The 25,045-nt window shown below is 40.1% G+C and overlaps 1 protein-coding gene across 1 annotated transcript in view; it reads left to right on the plus strand.

Annotated features, from left to right (window-relative positions):
* The window catches only part of LOC108668909 (laminin subunit alpha-2), a 74,285-nt gene that overhangs the window by 46,462 nt on the left and 2,778 nt on the right, over positions 1-25,045 (plus strand). The window contains exons 23-41 of the mRNA XM_018156167.2: positions 12,217-12,507; positions 12,779-12,918; positions 13,295-13,525; positions 13,887-14,027; positions 15,247-15,366; positions 16,887-17,066; positions 17,489-17,661; positions 17,832-17,963; positions 18,286-18,413; positions 18,923-19,050; positions 19,349-19,545; positions 20,067-20,174; positions 20,651-20,733; positions 21,471-21,586; positions 21,941-22,063; positions 22,907-23,018; positions 23,818-23,968; positions 24,253-24,400; positions 24,707-24,871. Of these exons, the coding sequence (XP_018011656.1) occupies positions 12,217-12,507; positions 12,779-12,918; positions 13,295-13,525; positions 13,887-14,027; positions 15,247-15,366; positions 16,887-17,066; positions 17,489-17,661; positions 17,832-17,963; positions 18,286-18,413; positions 18,923-19,050; positions 19,349-19,545; positions 20,067-20,174; positions 20,651-20,733; positions 21,471-21,586; positions 21,941-22,063; positions 22,907-23,018; positions 23,818-23,968; positions 24,253-24,400; positions 24,707-24,871 (2,867 nt within the window). The remainder of the gene's footprint in view (positions 1-12,216; positions 12,508-12,778; positions 12,919-13,294; positions 13,526-13,886; positions 14,028-15,246; positions 15,367-16,886; positions 17,067-17,488; positions 17,662-17,831; positions 17,964-18,285; positions 18,414-18,922; positions 19,051-19,348; positions 19,546-20,066; positions 20,175-20,650; positions 20,734-21,470; positions 21,587-21,940; positions 22,064-22,906; positions 23,019-23,817; positions 23,969-24,252; positions 24,401-24,706; positions 24,872-25,045) is intronic.

Below are 25,045 nucleotides of genomic sequence, written 5' to 3' on the forward strand. Positions count from 1 at the left end.
ACTGGCTTAATTGGCATGGGTTTGCATGCAGTAAAGGCTGAGCATGATTTACCGAACATGGATAAGCGGATATTCTTCTGAGTTGGTAAAATTTAAGTGACATGCGCGTATATAAAAACTAATTAGAGTACGAACATGCCCTCTCAGAATAGCAGTCTGTGAACAAGTGGACCAGCCGACGTCAGATAAGCTTGTTTTATAGCCTACAGAAGACAGCCCGTGGCACGCTGCGTGTAGGTCACTATCACCACACCGCTTTTTCCTAGTCGTTCGTTTTGCTTCTACTTAATATCAAGTGAGCGCATCTTCTTAATTACTCTTCGTTTGAGTATAATGGACACCATTGCATTCAGTCCGGATCGCCCTTTTACATGTTATCTAATAAACTTCTGCATAAATAACATTCAAATGAACCACTTTGCGTTTCGCTTGAATGCTTCTATTTTCCATTTTCCATCTCGCTTATAATCTTAGGATTGAATCATAACTAAATGCACTCAATTTAAAATACAAAAAAGTGACGACGAGTTATACGAGCTCTTACACTACAGACACATCCCAGATCGTCTTTTTTGTAGCTTTATTTATACTTGAACGAAAATACGTACTTTTTGTGTCCCCACATCAGTAAAGAATCTTGTGCGTCTGCATGCGTTCCCCGTTTGATTGCAATGTCGATTAATCTTTGTAGTGACAGGTGATTGTATCCGTGAACTACTGCCTTCTCTGACGCTGCCCGCTAATTAATGGCGTAAAAAGATTCTAGGCCTTTTTATTATTACTGTAAATTATCAATAATTAATTTCTATTCATAAGGCAATGAAAATTTTATAGGCAACGACTGAAACCCAGGATTAAATATCGGTGTTAATGCGGCGGTGTTGACAGCGATGGGGCCTGAATGTCCAGCGCTATCGTGGCGCAGAAGACGATGAGCATAGATTTGCATAATTTCGAGATCCCAAATAATAGTTTAATATGAACTTTTGTGTATAGCTACGTAACTGTTAGTCCTCCACTATATGGGCGTGCTAATACCTTGAATCACGTTTTGTGTGTTTTTAGCTTTTGTTTGAATGATCGTAAATTTTTGTCATTTTTACGGAGTATGCAATTAACTGAAGTATCCCGAGATGCTCGTCAACATATATTCTGCATATATTCTGCAAACTCTGCTCGTGTTGTCGCTAGCGTATCTCGCTGCTGAATCTTTAGTGCGGCCAGTTCGTACTTTAATGCTTCGGCACCATACCGCCTCGGCCTACGTAACGAGTTCCCTGAGCCTTCCCTGCCTATTAATGCGTAATTTTCTAGTGATGGGAGTTGTTAATGCATGCTTTTCGAGAGATGGTCATTCTTAATGCATACTATTCAAGAGATGATCATTATTAATGCATACTTTTTGAGAGATGGCCATTAATTATTAATGCATACTTTTTGAGAAATTGTCATTATTAGGAATTTAAAAGCAAAAACAATACCACAAAAATTCAACATATCTTTATAAGAAAAAACGTTTCGGAGTCCAGCTCCATCGTCAGTTCACAAAATTCAGTTCAGAAGAAGTTCAGATCTAGAAACACAAATACAATCAATTAGTAGAGTAAAAGGCACTGTTAGGTTTTAAAACGGAGAATAAATAAATAAGAAATGAAATTAACGCTAGTAAACGGCCTACCCATGGAAAATACACAGTCCGGATTGTCACGAGGTTTAGGAGCACTTATTGTACGGTTATATGCTAATTTCAGACATAGATTCTTGCCAGTCATTTGGTTTACTGGCACAATAATTAAGTGACTTCCTGACAAGGACAGTGCAGGTAGCATTCATATCTCGCAAAATTTTGACTTTATTCCACTTACAAAAAACCAAAAGTTACGGCAACGATTGATCTACTCTAATCTTCGAATTGCACTTTAACAAAGAATTAATCCATGAATGACGATTGACTGATTAATTGGTTTGGAAATGACGTTCGCACTTGAATCAGCTATACCCACTGCAAATCTAGATCATCATGCAGAACTAAGCTATAGGCACAACAGAAGAACTGACAACAACATTACTAGTTTTAATGTTACAGTTATGAGAACTGTGATCTTATTTCAACACTGAAAGCAAGGTATAGGTTCTTTGTCCGAAGCAAAGTTTGAAGGAAAGTACAGTTTGTTCCTAACTTGCGATCTACACAACAGTAATGCCTGGCAGTTGTCATCCAGATTCGCAACTTTGTTTAACGGCAGTTGAAATTTTCATTCTTTCTCACATATTAAGAAACATTTTTATCAACTATTAAACTCACTTGTTTGCTTAAATTGCAAGTTAACTAGGAATTTAAAAGCAAAAACAATACCACAAAAATTCAACATATCTTTATAAGAGAAAACGTTTCGGAATCCAGCTCCATCGTCAGTTCACAAAATTCAGTTCAGAAGAAGTTCAGATCTAGAAACACAAATACAATCAAGTAGTAGAGTAAAAGGCACTGTTAGATTTTAAAACGGAGAATAAATAAATAAGACATGAAATTAACGCTAGTAAACGGCCTATCTATTTACTATTTCAAGAGGAACGGAGCTAAAAGCGGCATTTAGACTAGGCTTCTGCTTGAAGATATATAGGGATTCTAAAATGCGTAGATCAGTAACACCGGATGCGGAAGCTAGAATTTTAAAATCATTATCGGATACAGAGGTGTTGCACTGCTCAGCATGAACACGTACAGCAGAATGAGGTGTATGTGCAAGTAGGTTCCCCGTCCTATAACTCCTGCCCATTATGCTCAGCCAGTCTAGTATAGAAATTGCGTGACGTCATACCGACGTACGCTGATGCGCACTGCGCACAACTATATCTGTAAACTAGTGACGATCGCATAAGAACAGGTAGGGTATCCTTAAACCTGAAAAACGAGCTGATTCTAAAATTGTTAACTATAGCAACACATGAAGATTTACATCCGGAAGATATTTAGCAAATAAAACTTTTAAGTCCTTTGACATAGCTTCAGATGCGGGGCCAAAGTAGGGAAAAGAACAGTAAACAACTTTCCTATTGTCACACTTGGGAACAACTGCAGTATATTGCTTGGACATAAACTTCTTAATTTGGGTAAACACCAGGTGCGATGGAAAGCCATTTTGTGAAAAGATATTGCGCAACAATTCAAATTCAGAATGCATGGCTAGGAAAGTAGAGCAAATGCGAAAGCCGCGGTTTATCAATGTTTGGATCCCATTTAATTTGAAGCGAAAGGAACAAAAGCTAAAAAAGCTGGTGCTTAAGCCGGTAAAGGTCGATTTTCTAAAAACAGAAGTAATTTGGAAACGGCCATCAGATTTGGTAACTTTGCAATCAAGGAATGACAAGCTATTATTTGATTCAAGCTCCATGGTGAATTTGATAGATTTATGTTGGAGATTAAGATAGTCAAAGAACAGGCCCACATGTGAAGGATGCTTAAAAATCAAAAAAGTATCATCAACATATCGGTTATAGAAAATTGGCTTAAAATCCAGAGGACAATTGGCCAACCAGTTAGCCTCGTGAAAACACATGAACCTTATAATGCCTCAGTCAATCACTAATTATCTGACCATCGTTCTATCTATAGCATCACCTTGTAAGTGGAAGTCTCATGCCCAAACCGTCAATTTGTCTGTAAAACTTGCCAGCAAATACGAAAATTGAGTTTAGCACAGATAATTCAAGAAGAGATTTGAAAAAATTGCGGTTAAAACCCATGACAAGGTCATTGACATCTTTAAACAATGAATTAAGACATATATCGATGGTTTCAGAAAGAGGAATATTAGTGAATAAATTTTCTACATCAAAAGAGGCCATAGTCAATTCCTGAACATTGGTAAAACTCTTCAGGCGATCTACGAAACTATAAGTGTTGTCCACAGTATATTGGTTTGTCGTAAGACAGTTCAAAAGTGGAACCAAAAATTTCGTAAATTTGAAACTAGGGGTATTATAAGCAGCAAAAATTGGGCGGAATTGAAATTTCACATTGAAATCTGGATTATGAATTTTGGGCAAACCATACAAAATACCGGGGCCAGAGCCAGAAACATGAAGTTGAGAGTACGTTTCAGGTAATAGTACAATAGTATGTTGAATTTTTGTGGTATTGTTTTTGCTTTTAAATTCCTAGTTAACTTGCGATTTAAGCGAACAAGTGATTTTAATAATTATTGTCATTATTAATACATACTTTTCGAGATAAAGTTATCATTAATACATACTTTTTGATAAACTGTATAATTAATGCATACTTTACAAGTTTACGAGATAAAGTCATTATTAATGCATTCTTTTTTGAGAAATTGTCATAATTAATGCATACTTTTCGAGAGATAGTCATTATTAAAGCGTCCTCTTCAGGAGAAAATCATTTGCCGGACTGAAGGAATTAACACTCATTAACAATAATTCTAATTGATTAATTTTGTTGTATATGCCGTGGTGCCTTACCCTAAATTTGTTCATTTATTGACTAATCAACATACATTTGTTTCCAAACTCGGACCACAAATTGAAAATTTATCTAGTAATATATTTCAAACGTATTGCACAGCAGAAATTTTCTTGCTTATAAAATTGTGAAAAAAATTATGTGTTGTCAGTGCGTGTGGCCGCGCGGCGTTATCAGTCCACGGGACTTGTAAGCCTGACTTGTGGAGCTTGTCTCAGAGGACCAAGTCCAGGTGGTCCTGCCTGGCTTGTCTCTTAATTAAGCCGCTGGCTTACTCAGTGCCGAGTCTCGTACCGATAACCACGACGTCGTGCACTGAATTACGCCTTGAACTGAAATACCTGGCGTCATCATACAAGAGAATTGTGTAGACTACGAGAAATTCGGGACTTACGTAAACATTTGTTATGCAAGATTTAAGCGGGAAAAGAAGACATGAGTTATCTACTTGTAAGTAAAATTTCTGTTCGTGAGTAAAGATTTATGCAATTATATACCAACGAATAGTTTTTGAGATACTAGCTTTGTCAGCTACTCACTGATAATTACTGAAATCTGAGATACTGCATGGAGCTACACGTGGACGATAGCAAAACACAATGTTGAATAATAATTTCTGAGTTCATATCAACACATAGTAAATAATTTGTCATTTTTCTTATACCGAAGCAGCTATGATTATACTAGTACCAGGCATAAAAGTGTTGGTTTATATGGCGTATGCTGGGAAGACGGCGGCTGGCTCGCGTCATTTGGACGCTTGGTAAACACGCGCCCGCCGCGTCAGGAAGCTCGCAGACAGCCCGTCACTCGGCGCCTCGTATGGCCCCGAGTGCGGCGCTACAGATTTTGATATTTGTGATCTATTTAAAGTATCGAGTTATGCCATTAAAGTTTTTGTTCTTTTTTGAAGCTTGCAGTGTTTTTTTAAGTAAATGGGTTTTCGTTGATTTTTTTCTTTAGTACTTATGTTTTCCTTGATTCAGTCGTATATTTTTTACACACAAGTGTCCAGATTAGCATTTATTATGAAACATTTGCAACACGCACACGAAAAAGATGAGAATGAAAGACTTGAAATGGTAAATGAGGTTACAGCTGTTACATTATGTAGTAGCTTTTATTTAACGTGTTTTGCCGAATGAAGCTGAATAAATTACATTTATTTGATCACGTCTCACGCGTTGTACGCTAAAGAATTATTTCTCATAAAGCCTTCTATATCGTTTATTTAAAGGGCACAATATGCAGAATTTCAGATTATGCAATTATTTGACGAAAGCCCGGGCAAACGTACACTTTTCGATAAATCACCGTTAAACGGTATTACGGCGTTTCACTACCGGCCGTCACGTGAAAAGAAACACCGTGTGGCCGTTTTTATTACAATTTAACACTATATAGGCCCGTACAACAGCTGATAAAAACGGCGAAACGGTTTATTTTCACGGGACGGCCAATCACTAGAATGCCGGTGGGACCGGTTTTTTCACTTTTTTTTCGAGCAGTGTAGTATGGAAATCCTATATAGCTACATGCTTGGCGTCTTTCCCAGGTCACTTTGCATGGAATTGAATTTTCTGTTGCGCTTCAACGACATCAGTAACGTTTTCGATTTAACGAAAAATGAATTTTCCAATTCTGATTTTTTTAATATTTTCAGCACCGCATAAACATTAATGTTGGTATTTTCGACGTCTAAATTACTCTTCTGAATTGGTGTTTGTTTGATAGTTCCTTCGTCGCTCCAAAGGCTTCATTTGTTTCCACTTGATCAATATTTGCGCAATTATGTACTGTAGCAATCTCCCTCTGATCTGTCTTTATTTATGTGCTTGTAAATAATACTTTATTGAATCTGTAGTTACTCGAAATAGCTGGAACAATTCCGCCTCATTCTGCTATGCTTGGCACGTGACATTAAACTAGAATGGCGTACGACTGACAAGTATATTTGAGAAAGCAGTTTTCCAAGACTCATTGTGGCTCTCTTGAATGTGTTGTAAGGTTCATGGTGGACCTTACTCCTATTTTGGGGAGAAAAAGATTGCTGTCTTAATTGAATTAATTTTGTAATGTAAAAATGTAATTTGTCTTGTCTGTTGTTATTTATTTGAATATGAGTTTCGTATTATTTTGGTTTTTGTTTCGTATTTTGAGTGTCGATGGATTTAGGAGGCATTGTATTACGCCTGCGAGCAGGTCGTGGTCCGGCAACGACTTGTGTTTACGAGTGCGTGCAGCGCCGGACAATGCGCAAGCTTCCTTATCTGACGTGCTCGTGCGCGAGTCTTCGTGCGCATTGTCATGTAATTGTGGCTTCCTTGCGCACGCTGCTCACGCGCTACAATGTTATGAGATCTTATTTCAGGCTTCAAAACATGAAAATATATTGTTCTCATATATATCTTTTGAGATCAGATTCCCAGATTGAAAAAAGCTTTAGCTAAAAAATGTTCAGCTTTCAGGGATCATGGAGTCTTCATTGATAAAAAGCAACGCAACGTGTCGCTCTTCGGCCCCTGAAAAGTTCCTTAGTCTGTAGAAAACAGCAGAGCTTCAAGACTACAGACTCCGACTCTCAGTCGATAAAAAAATCTTGTTAATCATTACGCAATTTACGCTTACTTGATCTGTAAGCATAGGAGTTTGTGTATATATATAACTCAGGGTTGCCTGATCGGCCTTTTTCCGGCCTAATTCCACGATGTGGAATTTTTCCAATTACGTTGGTAGGCAAATCTATGTAAAAAATCTACGATTACCCTGAAGCTATTATATTTTTCAACATATAATAACTTAAAAAATTAAAAATTTCTACAACAAATTACAAATTTACTAAGAAATATTTAATTGTGGCCAGCTTTGACCTTTCCTATCAGCAGATTTGGCCTTTTTCTCTTGTCATCTGGCATGGCTGCGTCAGCCACTATTTAGATTGCACGGCCTTCTTGGATGCGTGCAGCTGTCGTGCTCCTGAGCCCACGATGTCGTGACGCCCGTGATCTCTGTCAGCTCCTGCTGGTGCCCTAATTTATCTGCTCTTTGTGTACGATTTCGAATTGAATTGTTTGCTTCAGGTACCTCAGTTCTATGGGATCGGTTGAAGGTTTTCACGAATGCATTTGTTTCTTTTATTTCGCTTCGCTTGTAAAATCAACCTTTTGAGGGCACTGAAACTTTTTTTCAATGATTTTGAATGAATTATATTGTATGCCTCTGACTGACCCTCATTTTATTAATAATTGAAACTTACTTGAGATTACACAATAAAAATGTTACGTTGAGCTAGCACCCTCTAAGCTATGTGTCTCTCGAGATTATGTCTCCATTCGCAGCGGTTCCAACCAAGCCTTAATAATTAAGTGGCTGACTCTCCTTTTACTATAAGGGGAAAGTCGCGACGATCGTGTAATAACGATCGTTACGCTCGCCCCAGCCTTAATGATTAAATATCAGACTCTCGTTTTACTAAGGGAAGGTCGAGAAGATAGTGTATTAACGATCGTTACGCTCGTCCAAGCCTTAATGATTAAATAGCAGTCTCTCCCTTTACTAAGGGAAGGTCGAGACGATCGTGTATTAACGATCGTATAACGTCAGGACCGCTGCAGTGGTCGCTCCTCCATCAGATATCACAGCTCGTGACCAGAGTGCATTCCATGGCCGTGCTCAGTACGATGCCCGCCAATACTTCTCATCCCACGCAATACTTTACATCAATATTTAGTATTGACTATTAAATCTTCTCTATTTTATTTTATTTCATAAATATTTCCATCTAAATTTGTTAGCAGTTTTCTTTCCAAAGGACTTTTTTAGGCCGATCACTGAAAGTAATTTTGAAAATAATACCATTTCAACATTTCTATAATAGCTTCATTATATAGTATTCTACACTCTCTACGGTCTCGTTTCAGGAATCCGTGACAATAAATATTAATTATCACTAATATGATTAGATATTTGCAACTCATTGCATTGCGCAATGTCATTATAATTAAGCGTTGCGTGCGAAGCTTCCTTCTTTCCTTAACTTTCTCCTCGTGAAGGCTTGTAGCGCGTTGCCCTCCGACCTCTACAATCTACCGTTATGATCTAATGGTGATCTTTGCTACCATTATCTAAGGGTGATTTTTACTACCATCATCTAAGGGTGATTTTTACTACCATAATCTAATGGTGATCTTTACTACCATCATCTAAGGGTGATTTTTACTACCATTATCTAATGATAATCTTTACTACCATTATCGAAGGGTAATTTTACTACCGTTATCGAATGGTGATCTTTACCACTATAATCTAATGATGGTTATCTATACTCAAATGATGTAATGCTGATTTTTCCTCTCAATACTTTCTATTTTTTTAATCAGTCACTCGAAAATAAATGCTTTCTAATAAACTTTTCCTGGTCTCCATCGACACAACTCATGGGAATTATAGTCGAGATATTTCTTTTTAATGTGCCCCCTCGACGATTCTTGCACTCAGTGCCAGAATCGTGCCCTCTCGACGAAAATAATACAATGATAATAATAATCATTTTTTAATAATAAATAATTTTAATTTTATTATAATTTTTTTAATAATTATAATAATGTGCCCCCTCGACGAAAATAATGCACCCAGTTTAACTTCTAACTGATGTATCTTGAAATTGTTATAATTCTCATAGCGTAAGGCATCATTCTCCTCACTTAGAGTGCTTATGAACATTACATTATGTGTGGGTCATTGGGTACGTCCACCTAGACCGTAGCCTCTCATTCTTGTGCCGTGCTCTGTGGCATACCTTAGCTTGCTGAGTGAGTTAGAGGCTAGTTACTTTTCTGTGGATCCGCACTCTGAAGTAATCCTGATAAATTATATGTCTGTAAGCCAGTGACTCGTCAGTTTTTTAGCTTTTGAGTTGGTCGACCTAGAGCAGACTTTGAAATCCCTGTTTACGGTAATCCAATAATTTACGACTGACTTCACTTTTTTCTTCAGGAGTCAACTTCTGGATTCTCGGTCATCGAGTGGCAATGCTACAGATATGCTTCAAGTTTTCAATTCCTCTTGAATATGCGGTAGTGGTACTGACTTGAATGTGGTTTAAAATAACTATACTGACATCATTAGTAAATGCACTCTTATGTGAACTAATACTTGATAAAAATAGCTCATTTTTACGTCTAGTTGAGCTTGAGGTACGTGCTTGCAAAGTAGTCAATTAATGGTCCCAAGTCCGAACTCTATAATTAAAGTTCATATGCTGATCTGTGTTGATCATTCTATATTGAATCACAATTTAAACCAAGATAATGTTAACTCTGTTATGCTCAGACTAGGTGCTCGTTTACATTATCAGGTCATTCAAGTTTTTTGGTGCCTCAGCCCCGGAGTGCCGCTTTCCCATAAACTGTAGGGCCACCACCCCAGTCGTGATCCTCGATCTTGTAAATCTGTAACCACTTCGTTATGTTCAGGACGAGAACTTCCAGTAAGTTCGTTAACCATGTCAAATAATTGTCGGAATATCACCGGCCACTCAATGCATCATTTGGCCGTGCCTGATCAACTGTAATTTCTCTCAAGGGAAAGCTCGTCCCTAGTTTCGTAAACACGTCACATGCTCCGCTACGCGCGCGGATTAAGCACGAAATTATTCCGCGGCGTGTTCAGAGGCTCGCCTTGAAAGCTCTAACGTAAAATCTCAGCCGTCGCGATGGTGGTCTACCGACGGCCATACATTATCACCCTATAATTCTCTAATAAGTTGTGAGTTGAACTGCACTTTGGCTGAACCTCAAAATTGCCGCAAGGTTCTGCAGGCGTTCGTTTGTTTCGAACAAATAACCTCTGTGCCCATAATTACTAATATTGTTATCGTAAACCACATCTTTAAGTCTGCGCTCAGCTAAGTTCGCTTGCAAATCTCAATAATTTTATCTAATGATTTACATTTTGGCAATTATTTTAGAGAATGAGGCTCTTGCTGTGCAGACTGACAGCATGCAGCCACACCTCAAGGAGTGCATGGCTTGTACTGAACTGTTACGATATGGATTCTAAAGGAACACACGTGACTGGACTGTCACACTTGATTGTTGAAGAGATTTGATGTAATAAACGGAGGATAAAATACGCTTCGACGTGCTGTATCTTAAATAACAGAGTCACATAATTCGGAAATTTGAAAAGTCGTGGTTTGGGATCGTCATATATCGCCTTAGTAAACCAATTACTGCAGAAATAACTTTATGCAATAATTTAGTTTCCATTAAATACGTACTTAGCATGATATACTATGTACTTAGCTCGATTTGCATTGCTCGTTGACCAAAAGGTGTTTATTACATAAAAAAATATTTCTCTAACAATTCTAAAATTGTTGTAGTCAATTCTTAATTCAACAGTGCACACTTGGTTTTATGACTCACTTATATCAAGTAACTATATCGCAGTTGATTCTCATTGGTTATATATTTGTAACGACATTTACTGTCTTTGTCGTTTATATAGTGACAAAAATCTTATGATGATTAGATTCCACTAATCCTCTACGATGAATAATCCTCAATAATTGCGACAAATTATATACAATACAATAATTTGAATAATGTTCGCGCATATTTATGCCTGCGTGTATGCGACGTGGCAGCCTATGAGCTGCTCTATCAAATAGGTTCCTCATGAAGTGTTTAGGCGATGCAATGTCAAGTCATATCGCGCCAGACAGTTCCGGGGCTCTTAGCGCCCTAATAGCTTTCTTATCCGAGCCTTGCCCCGTACAGTCATGCGTCATGCAGTCGTGTCATAGCTCAACTCGTGCGTCATGCATAGCATTTTATATTCATGTCCCAAGGTTGTGAATATACGTCTTTGGCTGCCTTCATGCAGTTGCGTTAGTAATAATGTAAATAATGATTTCTTTACACTGATAATTGTCCAGAAGTCATGCAGGTGATAAAAAGGAAAATCGTGTTCATAATCTTTCTTCCCATAACAATATTTTTTCTCTGCATCATCTGGCATCGATGGAATTGGCGTACGTTGATAGCTGAAAAGTGTAAAATTTACTCCGCGTTTTTAAATTAGGCCATCGCAACGCATCTTGGGAAATTAGCTGTCTACTCCTTGGCGTTTTAAAATTCATGACGGCACTGCTCCTTTTCTAAGGGCGCTGTTGTTATCATTCTTCTTTCTCGTGAGTGATGGACGAGATGTTAATTAATGCTGTGTGGCGGTATGCACCAGAATGTCGCAATTCCTCACGACTAGGGGATGTGCTCGCATCCATTTAATGCAACACTCCATTCAAGCGCAACGAAATGCAGCTGTGTAGCCTTTTGTACGTATAAGCAACCGCATAAGATCTAACGCTTCAATTCACAAGTTGATATATTCATATTCATGCTTTTGTGTGAGAAATGAATTCGTGTATTAAAATACGCTCTACAGGGCTAGTGGAAATACTTTCGTATAATAAAGACGGGAAAGAATACCTGTCTCTAATTCTACATATTATGATGCTAAGGCGATGCCAATCAATAGACGGTAATATTGTTTAAATATTTTGTTGTATTCATCTTTATTTATTTGCAGTCTATACCGAGTGACACTTTTTAAGGTAGGCTAATTTCGTACCATGCTAACAGTATCTAAAATTACCATGTGAACAAGGCATCCATCTATTGAATTATCTTGAGATTATTTGCAATGATTATTGTCACTCCGTCCAGAATGTGCGTGCAACCCGGTGGGCTCGTTGGGAAGTGCATGCGAGGCCATCACTGGACAGTGCAACTGCAAGCCCAACGTGGTGGGGCGCGACTGCTCCCGCTGTGCCCCTGGGCACTGGGGCCTGGCGTCGGGCAGCGGGTGCCGCAGATGCGACTGCGAAGGACGCGGCGTCGACGGCACACAATGCGACCAAAACACCGGCCAGTGCATCTGTCCTCCTGGCGTCGGAGGGGACCGCTGTGACAGATGCCTGCCTGGCTTCTGGGGCTACTCTGCCAACGGGTGCAAGCGTGAGTAATGGTGAACATTCGTAGATCTCTGCCAACGGGTGCAAGCGTGAGTAATGGTGAACACTCGTAGATCTCTGCCAACGAGTGCAAGCGTGAGTGATGGTAAAGATTTCTTGATCCTGGTCTACAAGCCTCTTGTGTTCGCCCTAGACGAGCATCTTCCTCTCTCAAACAAATGATAAAAAAAAACACATAAGTTGTACTCGATTTTGCTGCTGATATTTTTCTCACAAATAATTTGCAAAAACAAAGCGTTTTTTATTGTGAGCAGCATGCGAGCCGTGTGGGGTAGCGGGCCGGTCGTGCGACCCGCACTCGGGACGCTGCATCTGCCCCCTCAACACCGAGGGCGAGCGCTGCGAGAGGTGCAAGCCTGGCTCCTGGGACTACTCTAGTGCTCGCGGCTGTAAGGTAACTTTTCATGCTTCATTCAAAGCATATGAAGCTTTAAAAACTACCTTCCTTTTTTACTGGTTACATCCGAATCAACTAACCTGCCATTGCATCACCAAGATTGTTTCCCGACCATGTAATTTAACGCGTGGTTCATCCATGTTACGTGATTTATGTTTTTTTTTCGCTATGAAATTGTATGTACTCATCATGACGTGTGAAGAATGAAGATGGATAATTTTGTGTAACATAGTGGGAAATTTTACTTAATGCTTCTTATTCATTTTCGTTTATTTTACACCCAATCCCTCAACGTAAAACGGTACTCTCATTCATTCAAAACTTCATAAGAAAAAATACGCTGAACTGCTGCATTATCTTCTTCCGGGTGCAGTTGTGCCAATGTTCGATGCCTGGCTCAGTGAACCAGCAGTGCGACTTCAGAACAGGCAGATGCTCCTGCAATCCAGGCTTCAGGGGCGCCCATTGTGACCAGTGCACGCACGGCTACTACGGAGCACCCAACTGCCGCGCGTGCCAGTGCCATCCCAGCGGCACCCGCGCCGACGTCTGCGAGGCGCATGGCCGATGTCAGTGCGACCAGCGGGGACAGTGTCCCTGTAAGGTGAGCGTCATGCGGTATACTGTACCACTTTATGAAAATGTATAAGTAATGACAATTTAGTAATAAAAGTGCATTATTTCATCCTTTCTGTTTTGTTTTGTGAGTGAGTAAAACAGTGAAATTATTCTTAAACCCCAAATTAATAATAAGTATAATCCTCATACCTTGCGTGATAAAACATAGGTTATCTCCCTGTAACGTAACTATGTCCTCTCATGTCTCTCTGCTTACCTGTCTCTGAATTGCTTCAAATTTAATTTGGGACTATTGAGGAAAATAACATCCATTTTGTATGTTAATAATGCTACCATAATATCAGATTAGTCTGAGCAAAAATAGTTGAAATAATTGCATCCACTAGGAAAACGTGACAGGCCCGAGGTGTGACCGCTGTAAGCCTTCCACTTTTGGGCTGGACGAAGAAAACCCTTTAGGCTGCACCGCCTGCTTCTGCTTCAGGAGGACCGACAAGTGCGAGCAGGCGCCCTACACCTGGTCCCAGGTGAGGTGCTTTGCTCGAGCTCCTCTCTGCTGCTGGAGTTGCTCATGTCCCGCGTCGTGCCATGGAGTTGCTCATGTCCAGCGTCGTGCCATGGAGTTGCTCATGTCCCGCGTCGTGCCATGGAGTTGCTCATGTCCAGCGTCGTGCCATGGAGTTGCTCATGCCCCGCGTGGTGCCATGTGGCTCGCTTAAAGTACTGCTATTCGAGCGCCACGCAATTTATACAAGTATTAATTCAGTAATGATTTAGACTCCGATTAATTGCGACTGCGTCTTATTCGTCCAGTACGGACGTTTCAATGCACTCCATCATCGGATAAATACGTTTACCTTTGAAGTTTTCGATTATCATCGATACTACGTTGACCGATCATACCACAAACGTGGAATTCGCCTCATAGCATTACGACGCATTAAGTGCGTAGAAATTTGCGCTTAATTTTGAGAAAGTGCGTGCTGCTGCAGCTCCGTCTTGAATACCTGATAGCGAATTTATGACGTCGCCTTATCAAATCCTCGCGTTTAATAGAGACACGGGCGGTGGGGACGCTAGGACTCTTATTTCTAAGTAGGTAGGATCCTGGTGGCTCCTAGGTAGGCTTCAATAGACTTTGGTCGAAATGTTTGTTCTGATGCATTTTCTTACAGAACGAAAATGTGTAAATTGTTCTTCTCATCATCCGTGGAGTCTACGTCACCAGAAGCCGTTTCAGTATCTCTCGCTATTCAGTATCTTGCTACATTTCAGATCTATTATTCTATCATAACGTCTATAAACTTTATTCTAATATTCCATATTGCCTGAGCACTTGTTCCATTCTCATTTTCTTTTAGATGGACCTTATCCATTTTGCATATTCTTATTCACTATTTAGAGTCAATCTTTTAACTAATTGAGCTGAAGATTCACTTTTAACGAATAAATTCTACCTTTTGATTAGTCCGTTGTTCATACACTTCCTTTTTACATTCATATTTAGTGCGACCTTTGTACGTTCTTATCTCGACCTTCTTTCTTCTTGGAGATTTTGCCCATTTACTTGATTATTCAGTTTCTTCTTCCTTTGGGGATTTCATCATTACTCTTTCAGCATCTTATCAGTTCCAAGCACAATTCCTTCAGTTCCTGAATCGATTTCCTAACGTCTTTGACTCACGAGGCCAAGCTCAGTGGATGTTTACAAACAGTAGGAGCATCCCCCCCCCCTGCCGTGTTCAGGTGACCGTGCCCCAGACGTTGGTCTTGGGTGTCCAGTATGGGGAAGCCAACGCTGGACCAGTTCCCGCAGCTACCGTTGTCGTCAGACCGTGGGACACGTCACAGATTTGCTATATCAACGTAAATAATAACTCGTTTTATCTGTACTCTCTTTTGTCGGACTTATTCCTCGTTTGTTGCTAGTAAGAAATAAATGTTTTATTTGGATTGCGTTCTTCTCTAATGTTTTCTGTACTATCTTCCTTCGAAAGTTTGTTGTGAAAATTTTTTTTTTCTTCCGACGACATAGTATGGAGCTCTGTCATGATTTTTTTTTTGTCGCGTTTTTCAGTTCCATGTAAATGAACCCTTTCATGTCTGTGTTAAACCTTTCCGCCTCTCCGTGTTATGTACACCCTTCGTTATCCTGATCCTGCAACTGCGCTAAAACGTACCTAATTTAGTTCCACGAACTGACGACTACCTGCCTAATAATTTACGCTTGGTAAATTAATTATCGATGATTTGTTAATACGTTATTTTTTATGAGTCTCGGGCAATATTAGTTTCTGTATTGCCGTTATTTCATGCAATACATGAATTCACTGAGAATTCATGTATTGCAGTAAATAATGTCGATACATCAATTCTTAGTGAATGATTCACATCCAAAAACTCGCGCAAGTTGAGAGATTATACTTTAAGGCATGATCCTGAATTTTCGCAACATACCTAAAGATCTAATGCCAACGCTTGCCATTTACCGGACCCAACCGTATGATATTACCCAAGCACTGCCCACCCGACCTACTGAGCTGGAACCTCATACTAGCATAGTTACCCTGCCGCCTTAAATAATATTCAATCCCAACTCAATACATACGCCCAAGAGCATTCGGGTACTTTACATGCAATGAAATTGAGTGAAGTTTGCAGGCATGTCACTAATTTATTTCATCAAACGGGTAGTTTTTACCCGGTGTGTATATGCGTTCATGCTTATAAGAACAGCCTGAACTGCAGCGCAATGCATGGGGTCCCGAAATATGTTTTGTCTTCGTTAGTTTCGTGTGAATTTGCGTGTGCTTGTTTGTCAAATCCCTTAAGGACCCACCCGTGTACTGTATTTTGCTTGCTAATTCCTTTTGACTGTGTCTTATAATAATATCATTGCCCACGGCAGTGAAATACTAATACTTTAAGTTGTATTTTTATACAGTAACTTTCACATGATTCTTTGTTTCTTGCCAGGCTTGTTAATTGTTTACAAATGAAATAATATCTCGGCTGAATAAACTAAATTAGAAATTTTAACTGGATTAAGTTATTATTCAGCAATCTCAGGTTCCTAAATCTCCTTCTAATAAAGTTGTCCTCCTTTTCCTTTGCACTTCTTGCGGAACAAACCTTCACTTCATATATCCTCGCACTGACGCTGCACTCAACTTGCGGCCGCTCTTTCTGTCATGGCGGCCACAAAACTTGGATACGTCGAATACCTCGAACATGATTTGACGGTCTCCGATTTTTCAACGTAAACGATGTGGATTCTGGCTATTATGGATTCTGCATAATGACAACCATGTGAATTCTGCCTATTGTGACTTATATGATAAATATTCGACGCAACGATTCGTACTTGCGACATTTGGCGGTGACAGCTGGCACTGCCTGGCGAACGTCACCTGGGTACGGACAGAACTCGAGCCGAGCCTCGTCTGAACGTGACCAACCAGCTGCACGTTATACCCAGCACGACTACCCACATCATGCTGGGTACAGCAGTACCTTTCCCTGCCCCGCTCTACTGGACCCTGCCCAAGGAGTTCATGAGGGATAAGGTATTAATTACTCAACTTATTAATTTTTATTGTATTAATTACTCAACAGGTATGATCTTCAGTGCACAAGAAATAAATTTAGATCCGGGTTTCTAGCGTTCGTTTTTTAATTATACCATTGCTAAATTAGGTCATGCCTTCGTAGTCCTGATAAAGATAGTGCTGATCTTTTCTTAATATCACTTGAAATTATTTATTTGTTCCCAAATCAAATACTAAGCCTTTTATATTTTTATTTGCGCTTGTCTGAAATGCATAATTTTTTTATTCTGGTTCCTATACTTTCGTCACAAAATTTATGTTCTTCAAACCATCATCTTTCATCATTTGGTGGCGTTTACAGATACCATCATCATTCATCATTCTGTTGCAGTAACATTTTCCATCATTTTCATGGTTCTCGTACCTTTCCTCTTGGGTAGGTGCGGTCGTACAACGGATACCTGACGTTCAGGGTTGACAGCTCCGGGGGCACGCGAGTTTTCCCTGACAGTATCCTGCAGACGTATCCTCTAGTGTCCCTGCAGGGTAACTACCAGCTGGTACTCGAGCATTACCCCAAGGGTATCGAGCCAGATGGTACTTACCGTGTCAGGTAACTAACTATCAATGATCCGGTAACTCGAGCTCTATACCGTAGATAGAGTAGTGGTTTGAGCGTAGCGGTTGACTTCTTTTTATCCGATAATGATTAGTATGTCTGAATTTGATTCAGCCGACTAAATTAAGTTTTTATTTACTGTTATATATCGTTGTTGTGGTCAGGCTACACGAAGATCACTGGCGCCAGAAGGGGTCGCCGGCGCCCGTGACGCGTGAGATGATGATGGTGGCGCTGCAGAACATCCAACACATTCTCATCCGCGCCACGCACTCCGAGGATGTCGTGGCAGCCTCGTGAGTGTTATGAAGGATGTCGTGGCAGCCTCGTGAGTGTTATGAAGGATGTCGTGGCAGCCTCGTGAGTGTTATGAAGGATGTCGTGGCAGCCTCGTGAGTGTTATGAAGGATGTCGTGGCAGCCTCGTGAGTGTTATGAAGGATGTCGTGGCAGCCTCGTGAGTGTTATGAAGGATGTCGTGGCAGCCTCGTGAGTGTTCGCTGTAAACTAGAGCTGGCATGTTAGTTCGCGAACGATGACGATCTTTCTCTATTATTAATTGTTCTTCTATCGAAATAATTTCTTAATATCACATGAATTTTTCGCTGGATATTTGCAGGTTGAGTCACGTGACGCTGGACGTAGCGACTGAAGGCACTCTGGTGTCGTCGCGTCGGGCGCTGGGCGTCGAGCAGTGCCTCTGTCCCGCCAGCTACACCGGCCTCTCCTGCCAGAACCCTAATCAAGGTAAGACCTGTGGCACGGCTGCCTGCTGCCTGCTGCCTTCTGCCTGCTGCCTGATGACTGATGCCTGCTGCTTGCTACGTGCTGCCTGATGCTTGCTCACGCAAAGTTAAGGCTTTCCCGTTTCTTTATTTTACCTCCATACCTTGAATCTTAGAGGCGCCATGTTGCATTGTTTCAAGTCCCTCTTGCATACGACGTTTAAGTCGCATCGCTTTTGTTTTCTTACATTATGGCATTTTCCATACAAATAAATCTTTACTCTCTTCACGGTCTTGATATTACATCATTTTCATTTATGGCATCTCGACTCCTGAGATTTATTGCACTCAAAGAATCTTTACTATCTTCACTGTTGCCGATTACATTATTTTCGTCTCATCGGTTATAAATTCTCGGATTGAAATAAATCGTTACCCTGTTTGGGTTATAAATTCTCGGATTGAAATAAATCGTAACCCTGTTTTGGTTATAAATTCTCGGATTGAAATAAATCGTGACCCTGTGTGCAGGCTTCTTCCGTTGGTACAAAGACAACTACATTCAGTCGACCATCATCATAGACCTGGTGGGCGAGAGCAGACCGTGCAACTGCAACGGTCGCTCCGACCAATGTGACCGCGACACCGGCATCTGCCTCGTGAGTCTCTAGTTATTTTTTCTTGGTGTTTCCTTTCTATTCTGTCATCTTGGCAGGGCCAGAATAGAAATGTTATAATAGAAGAATAGAATAGGCACCTTTATTGTCTGGCGAAATCTGCAAAACATGCTTGAATTGCGAATATATAGCATTGTTCCTCAACCTACCATTCACAAATTGAAGTAAACGGCAGTGAGGCCGTGAAAAATGATCATCGAGCAGAAATTTTTCTCAATTTTATGCTAAGATGACACTTTTCATGCTTGAATTGTTTACAAAATTAAACGTGTGTAACTAGAACTGTCGGGACAACACAACTGGCCCGAACTGCGAGTTGTGCGCGTCGGGCTACTATGGCGACCCGCGCCGGGGACCGTGCCGGCCCTGCGCTTGTCCTTCCCTCGAGCAGAACTTCGCCCAGACCTGCACGGCCGATCCTGTCGCAGGATACGTGTGCAACTGCAGGCCAGGATACACGGGCGATAAGTGTGACAGGTAAAGTGGAGATACGTAGTGATACACGGGCGATAAGTGTGACAGATGAACTGGAGATACGTAGGGATACGCGGGCGATAAGTGTGACAGGTGAACTGGAGATACGTAGTGATACACGGGCGATAAGTGTAAGAGGTGAACTGGAGATACGTAATGATACACGGGCTACGTAGTGATACACGGGCGATAAGTGTGAGAGGTGAACTGGAGATACGTAGTGATACACGGGCGATAAGTGTGAGAGGTGAACTGGAGATACGTAATGATACACGGGCGATAAGTGTGACAGGTGAACTGGAGATACGTAATGATACACGGGTAATAAGTGTGACAGATGAACTGGAGATACGTAAGAACAGAGAAAGAAATGCGTGAAAGGCGCGATTAGAGAAGAGGTTTGTGTTGTTGAGTAATTAAGTGAGAGAATATAATGAGACGAAGAAGTTATACTTAGGGACGTTAAGTGATGGTCCTGCTGTCGAGAATGACGCATTTTATGAGGTAATTTTTTTTTTGTACAGGTGCGCGTTCGGTTGGTACGGGCGTCCCAGCGAGCCTGGAGGACGCTGCGTGCCTTGCAACTGTGACCCCAACGGCAGCCTGCACGCTGGCTGTGACGTCAACGGCAGGCGAGTCCTGCTACATGCTCAGTCATGTTATTCTTCTTAATATAATGAGTTTACATGATGAGTTTATATGATGAGTTTACATGATGTCTCAACCAATTTGTTCTCTATTCTGTTCTCAGTTCTCTATTAACTTTGATTTCTCTATTAACGGCTGCCGAGAACCCGAATCCCGTTGCTTTTATTTTTTTATTTTATTACGAATCTAAGCTCATTTTCAAAAACCAAATTTAAGAAAAACGGTTCCCAATTACCTAACTTCTACTGTTTATCGTTTCTTGCTAAATCTCTAATTTTTTACCTGTCAAATCCTATATTCTCTGACCCATTTTTAGAATAACAGTTGGCAAACTTCAATCATTTATCATTTTTTGCCAGATCGATTATTTTCTACTTATTAATAAGGAATCTACTTTACTACTTTAAAATGCCCCTTTTCCAAGAAAACATTTTAAAGACTTGATTGCACTGGTCCACAGGTGCTCGTGTAAACCTGGCATCCTGGGACGCGACTGTTCGCAGTGCGCGCCACGGCACATCATCGTAGATACCGGCTGCAAGTGTGAGTAGTCACGGTCTGTAGGTACCGTGAGGCGTAGCACGCCTATAAGGTACTGTGAGGTGTAAGACGCCTATAAGGTACCGTGAGGCGTAGCACGCCTATAAGGTACCGTGAGGCGTAAGGCGCCTATAAGGTACCGTGAGCCGTAGCACGCCTATAAGGTACTGTGAGGCGTAAGGCGCCTATAAGGTACCGTGAGGCGTAGTACGCCTATAAGGTACCGTGAGGCGTAGTACGCCTATAAGGTACCGTGAGCCGTAGTACGCCTATAAGGTACCGTAAGGCGTATGGCGTCTGTAAGTCCTATGACCCATACAACCTACCATCGACGGAATCTCTCCAAGTTCTACTTGCAATCTGGATTAAATCTAGATTGTCATTTCTTCTCGCTTATCTTCACTGCCGTTCATCAGTTCTTTCTTCCTTCTATAACTATTATTTTGTAATCTGTTTTCCCATGCTTGCTATTAAGTGGAAAAAATAAAGTACGGTTTTCAATAACGACACATCCGCATTTGGTATAACTCGGATTATTTCGGGAATTCACCACTCTATTGCTTAAGTATTTATAATTTGGAACTTTTAGTGGGTGATGTGTTATACTAATAATGTGATAACATTTACAATATATTATACATAATATATAATATATAGTGTATAATATATATTATATAACGTATAAATATATAGTTTATAATATATAATAATGTTTTCTATTAATGATATAATTATTGCAGCGTGTGAGGACGGTTGTGTAGACGTGCTGCTGGACGAGGTCGAGGAGCTCATACGCGACATCGACGCGGTCAACAAGAGCCACTTCATCCCGCCGCCCTGGCCCGCCCTCAGGGAGGTCTGCTCCCTCTATAAATCAGCCATTCCAATATACAAGATTGTAGTATTTGCATTCGGAAATGTTTATCTGTAACACATTGATTTGTTAAAAAAAACGCCTTCACTTTCTTTGTAAGTGCTTACAAGAGTCATGATAAGTTATTTTTATTCATTCTCATTCATGAATTCCATTGATTTCGATTGTGGATTAATTTCAGATATTGCATCGCATCAGTAAATGGCTACAAGTGAATGCCAGGAATTGTGCGAGTATTTTTAATTTTTTTTAATAATGACTCTTGATTAATATTTTGATTTCTATTCAGGTTCATATACGAATCATCCACGCATATAAAATGTAATTAACTTTCAGATCGAGAAGGAGTACAAGCAGCTGCGGCTACAACTGAACAACTACCGCAGCAGCGAAGGCTCCATCAGCCGCCTCCTGACGGACCTCAGCCTCGAGTTCAGCGCTCAGGAGCTCCTGCGCAGGGTAAGAGCATACGGCAACTTCAGGGCTTAGTTTCGATGAAGGAAACAAAAACAGTTTTGATTTAATGAAGGAAAAAACAGTTTTGATTTAATGAAGGAAAAAACAGTTTTGATTTAATGAAGGAAAAAACAGTTTTGATTTAATGAAGGAAAAAACAGTTTCGATTTAATGAAGGAAAAAACAGTTTCGATTTAATGAAGGAAAAAACAGTTTCGATTTAATGAAGGAAAAATACAGAGTGATTTAATGAAGGAAAAAACACGATTTTTCAATGAAAGAATATTTGTTTATTTGGAGCGTGGCATTGAGAGATAAGGATTGTAAGAATTGAACGTCAGAGTTGATGCTGAATCACTATAATAACCTTCTAATTACAGATTTCAGAATGGAATTTGATCCTAAATGAAAAATATATTTAAGAACTTTATCAAAGTAACGAGTGATATTTGCATTAATTTCAATAACATAGAAGTATTAGATAGATTTTGGGACCGAACGAAAGCTAGACTTAATTTCCGTATCAAGATAAGTGAGAAATAAAGTTGTACAGATTTCGAAAATAGAAAATTGCCTACATAGATTTCGATGTTGTGAACATTATTGTGTGGCAGAAATCCTTACAATTATATTTATCATTAGTCATCTTGATACATTAATTAATTCTAGCTATTGAGATATAATTACTCTTTCAAAATGACACTGAAAAATATAATTTTATAAATATATTTATCATTATGTCATATTATATTTATTTATAAATATAATATAAACGACGCCTGATAAATATAATTTCACTAATTTCTACCACGTAGCAATACTCACAATAGTATTGACATGACGCAGGCTCGACAGCTGGAAGAGGGCGCGCGTCGCAACCTACGGCCTGCCCTGGAGACCCACGACGACGCCAGGGCGCTGCTGGAGGAACTCAGGGGCGTTAATAGGGAGATCAGCGGTGAGTCTTTTGCTTCTACTTATTTTGACGTATGCAAGTCAGTAATGTTCTTAATACTATGACAATATAATAGAAGATTAGAATATATAATTCTCAGTAATACAGAAGTAAGAGTGATATTGTATGATGATATACTCATGTTTCTGATATCGGAAAATCTTTTCACGTAATATGTTTCAAGGAAATCAATGTCTTTAGATTTTTGCGCTTGAAATTCAATTGCTTTTTTAAATTCTAATATTCTCATGCTTAAATATCTTGTAATTAATGTCAGGTCTCATAAATTATATTTTATTTTGTCTGCAAGTTTAGAAAGCATTACTCAATGGGTAATGTGCTCGAGATCACTTACGTAATTGCTCAGTAATGGCGCTGGGCATTACTACTCGTATAATTCTCACTGATTTCTTCCTTTTGTGATCGTGATCGTATTGGTGATGTCTCACACGTGTGTTACCAAATAATTCAATAATTAAATAACATGGATATTTATAAGAGTTACCGCTCTTCTGTAGTCGCGTCGTGGATGCCGCCCAATGTGAGCCGATCTCTCTTGGAAGATTGCTAGGAGATTTCGTCCAATTAATTCTATTGACTTAATGGTTCTAATTGTGAATTAAAAATTAACTAAATTAGCTAATTAATCTTGTACTATAGATATTATTTCCGTTCAATGAGTCAGAAACGTTATTCTAATTCAAGAAATGAACGGTTTTTCTCATCAACCCAATAACTGAAAAAGTTAGTGGTTTCTCAAGAACATTCAATAAAAAAAAAACAATGTTCACTTACAATACAGACGCGATTGCACTGCTCACGAATTACGCGATTGGCGAGACGGCGAGCATATCCGTGGGGGCGGCGCTGGAGGAGGCCAAGGATCTACTGAAGCAGGTCCAGAACAGGGAGGCCTTCGACCACCTCTCGCGCGAGGCCGCTGACGAACTGCAGTGAGATATATTTAGTGGATGCCAAATTAATTATCTTCAGCTTTTGCCTACCTATTTTTGAAACCATTTTATGAGTTGTCATCTCTGAGATGGAGATCGCGAGCCGGGATCAGAGTATTCTACGTTGTATTCTGATTCCTAGCTTCCATAGGATATTCTGCATGTTGCAAGCATCATTCGGTGTTTCCATATTAGACTACTTTAATTATACAATGTTTCATAACAGGACACATCATGGAATCTTGCATATGAATATGGAAGAATTAATATCAATGATCGGGCAGGAAAGCAAAGGACTTACTGCAGCAGATGCTGGGGCTACAGATGGACCGCGGCCACATGGACCGCGTGTCCGGCCGCTACTCCAACATGCGCAGCAACATCCGCGAAATGCTTGACATCATCCGCGCTGCCGACACAAAAATAGACAGGGTGAGCCATGGTTGAACTATATATACTAATTCAACATTGGGGTGAGCAATCATCCACTGAGACTTGAATAATAGATAATTATTGCTGACCTGTGTTCAAGTAATCACGATTGTAGCTTTTATACCTGTTGATTGTTATGTTCAAATCTTGCTTTGATTCAAATTTTTAGTCTCTTACTTTGATGCATTCCAAAATAAGTCATTGACCTGAGAAGGCATACGATTTGTGATAATTTATTTTTTTGAATTTCTCAAAAATTGATCATTTTAAGCAAATAAAAAATGAATTTTGTACTGCCTTGACCAGGCTGCCATCATGAACGGCGGTATCGAGGCCAGACTGAGCCGCATGGCCACCCTCATGGCCGACATCGACGAGCACAACATCCGCGTGCGCGACACAAACTACAACTCGAGCGCCCTCTTGCGGGACGCTGAGCGCAACCTCAACCGCACCAAGGATAACTATCGGGTACCCTTTAGTATAATGGTTATAGCGGTGTCATTAGAGTGGGACATTAGACCTGTCGCCTATTCTGAACCTCGCAGAATATTCACAGCTGGTTGCTGTCTCGAACACGCAACACACTGCTGCAATTCTGCTGAGCTTAACCGCCCGGTTAACTCGCCGAATTGATCAGAAGTG

This window comes from Hyalella azteca, unplaced genomic scaffold (assembly GCF_000764305.2).
Source record: "Hyalella azteca isolate HAZT.00-mixed unplaced genomic scaffold, Hazt_2.0.2 contig5386, whole genome shotgun sequence".
NCBI lineage: Eukaryota > Metazoa > Arthropoda > Malacostraca > Amphipoda > Hyalellidae > Hyalella > Hyalella azteca.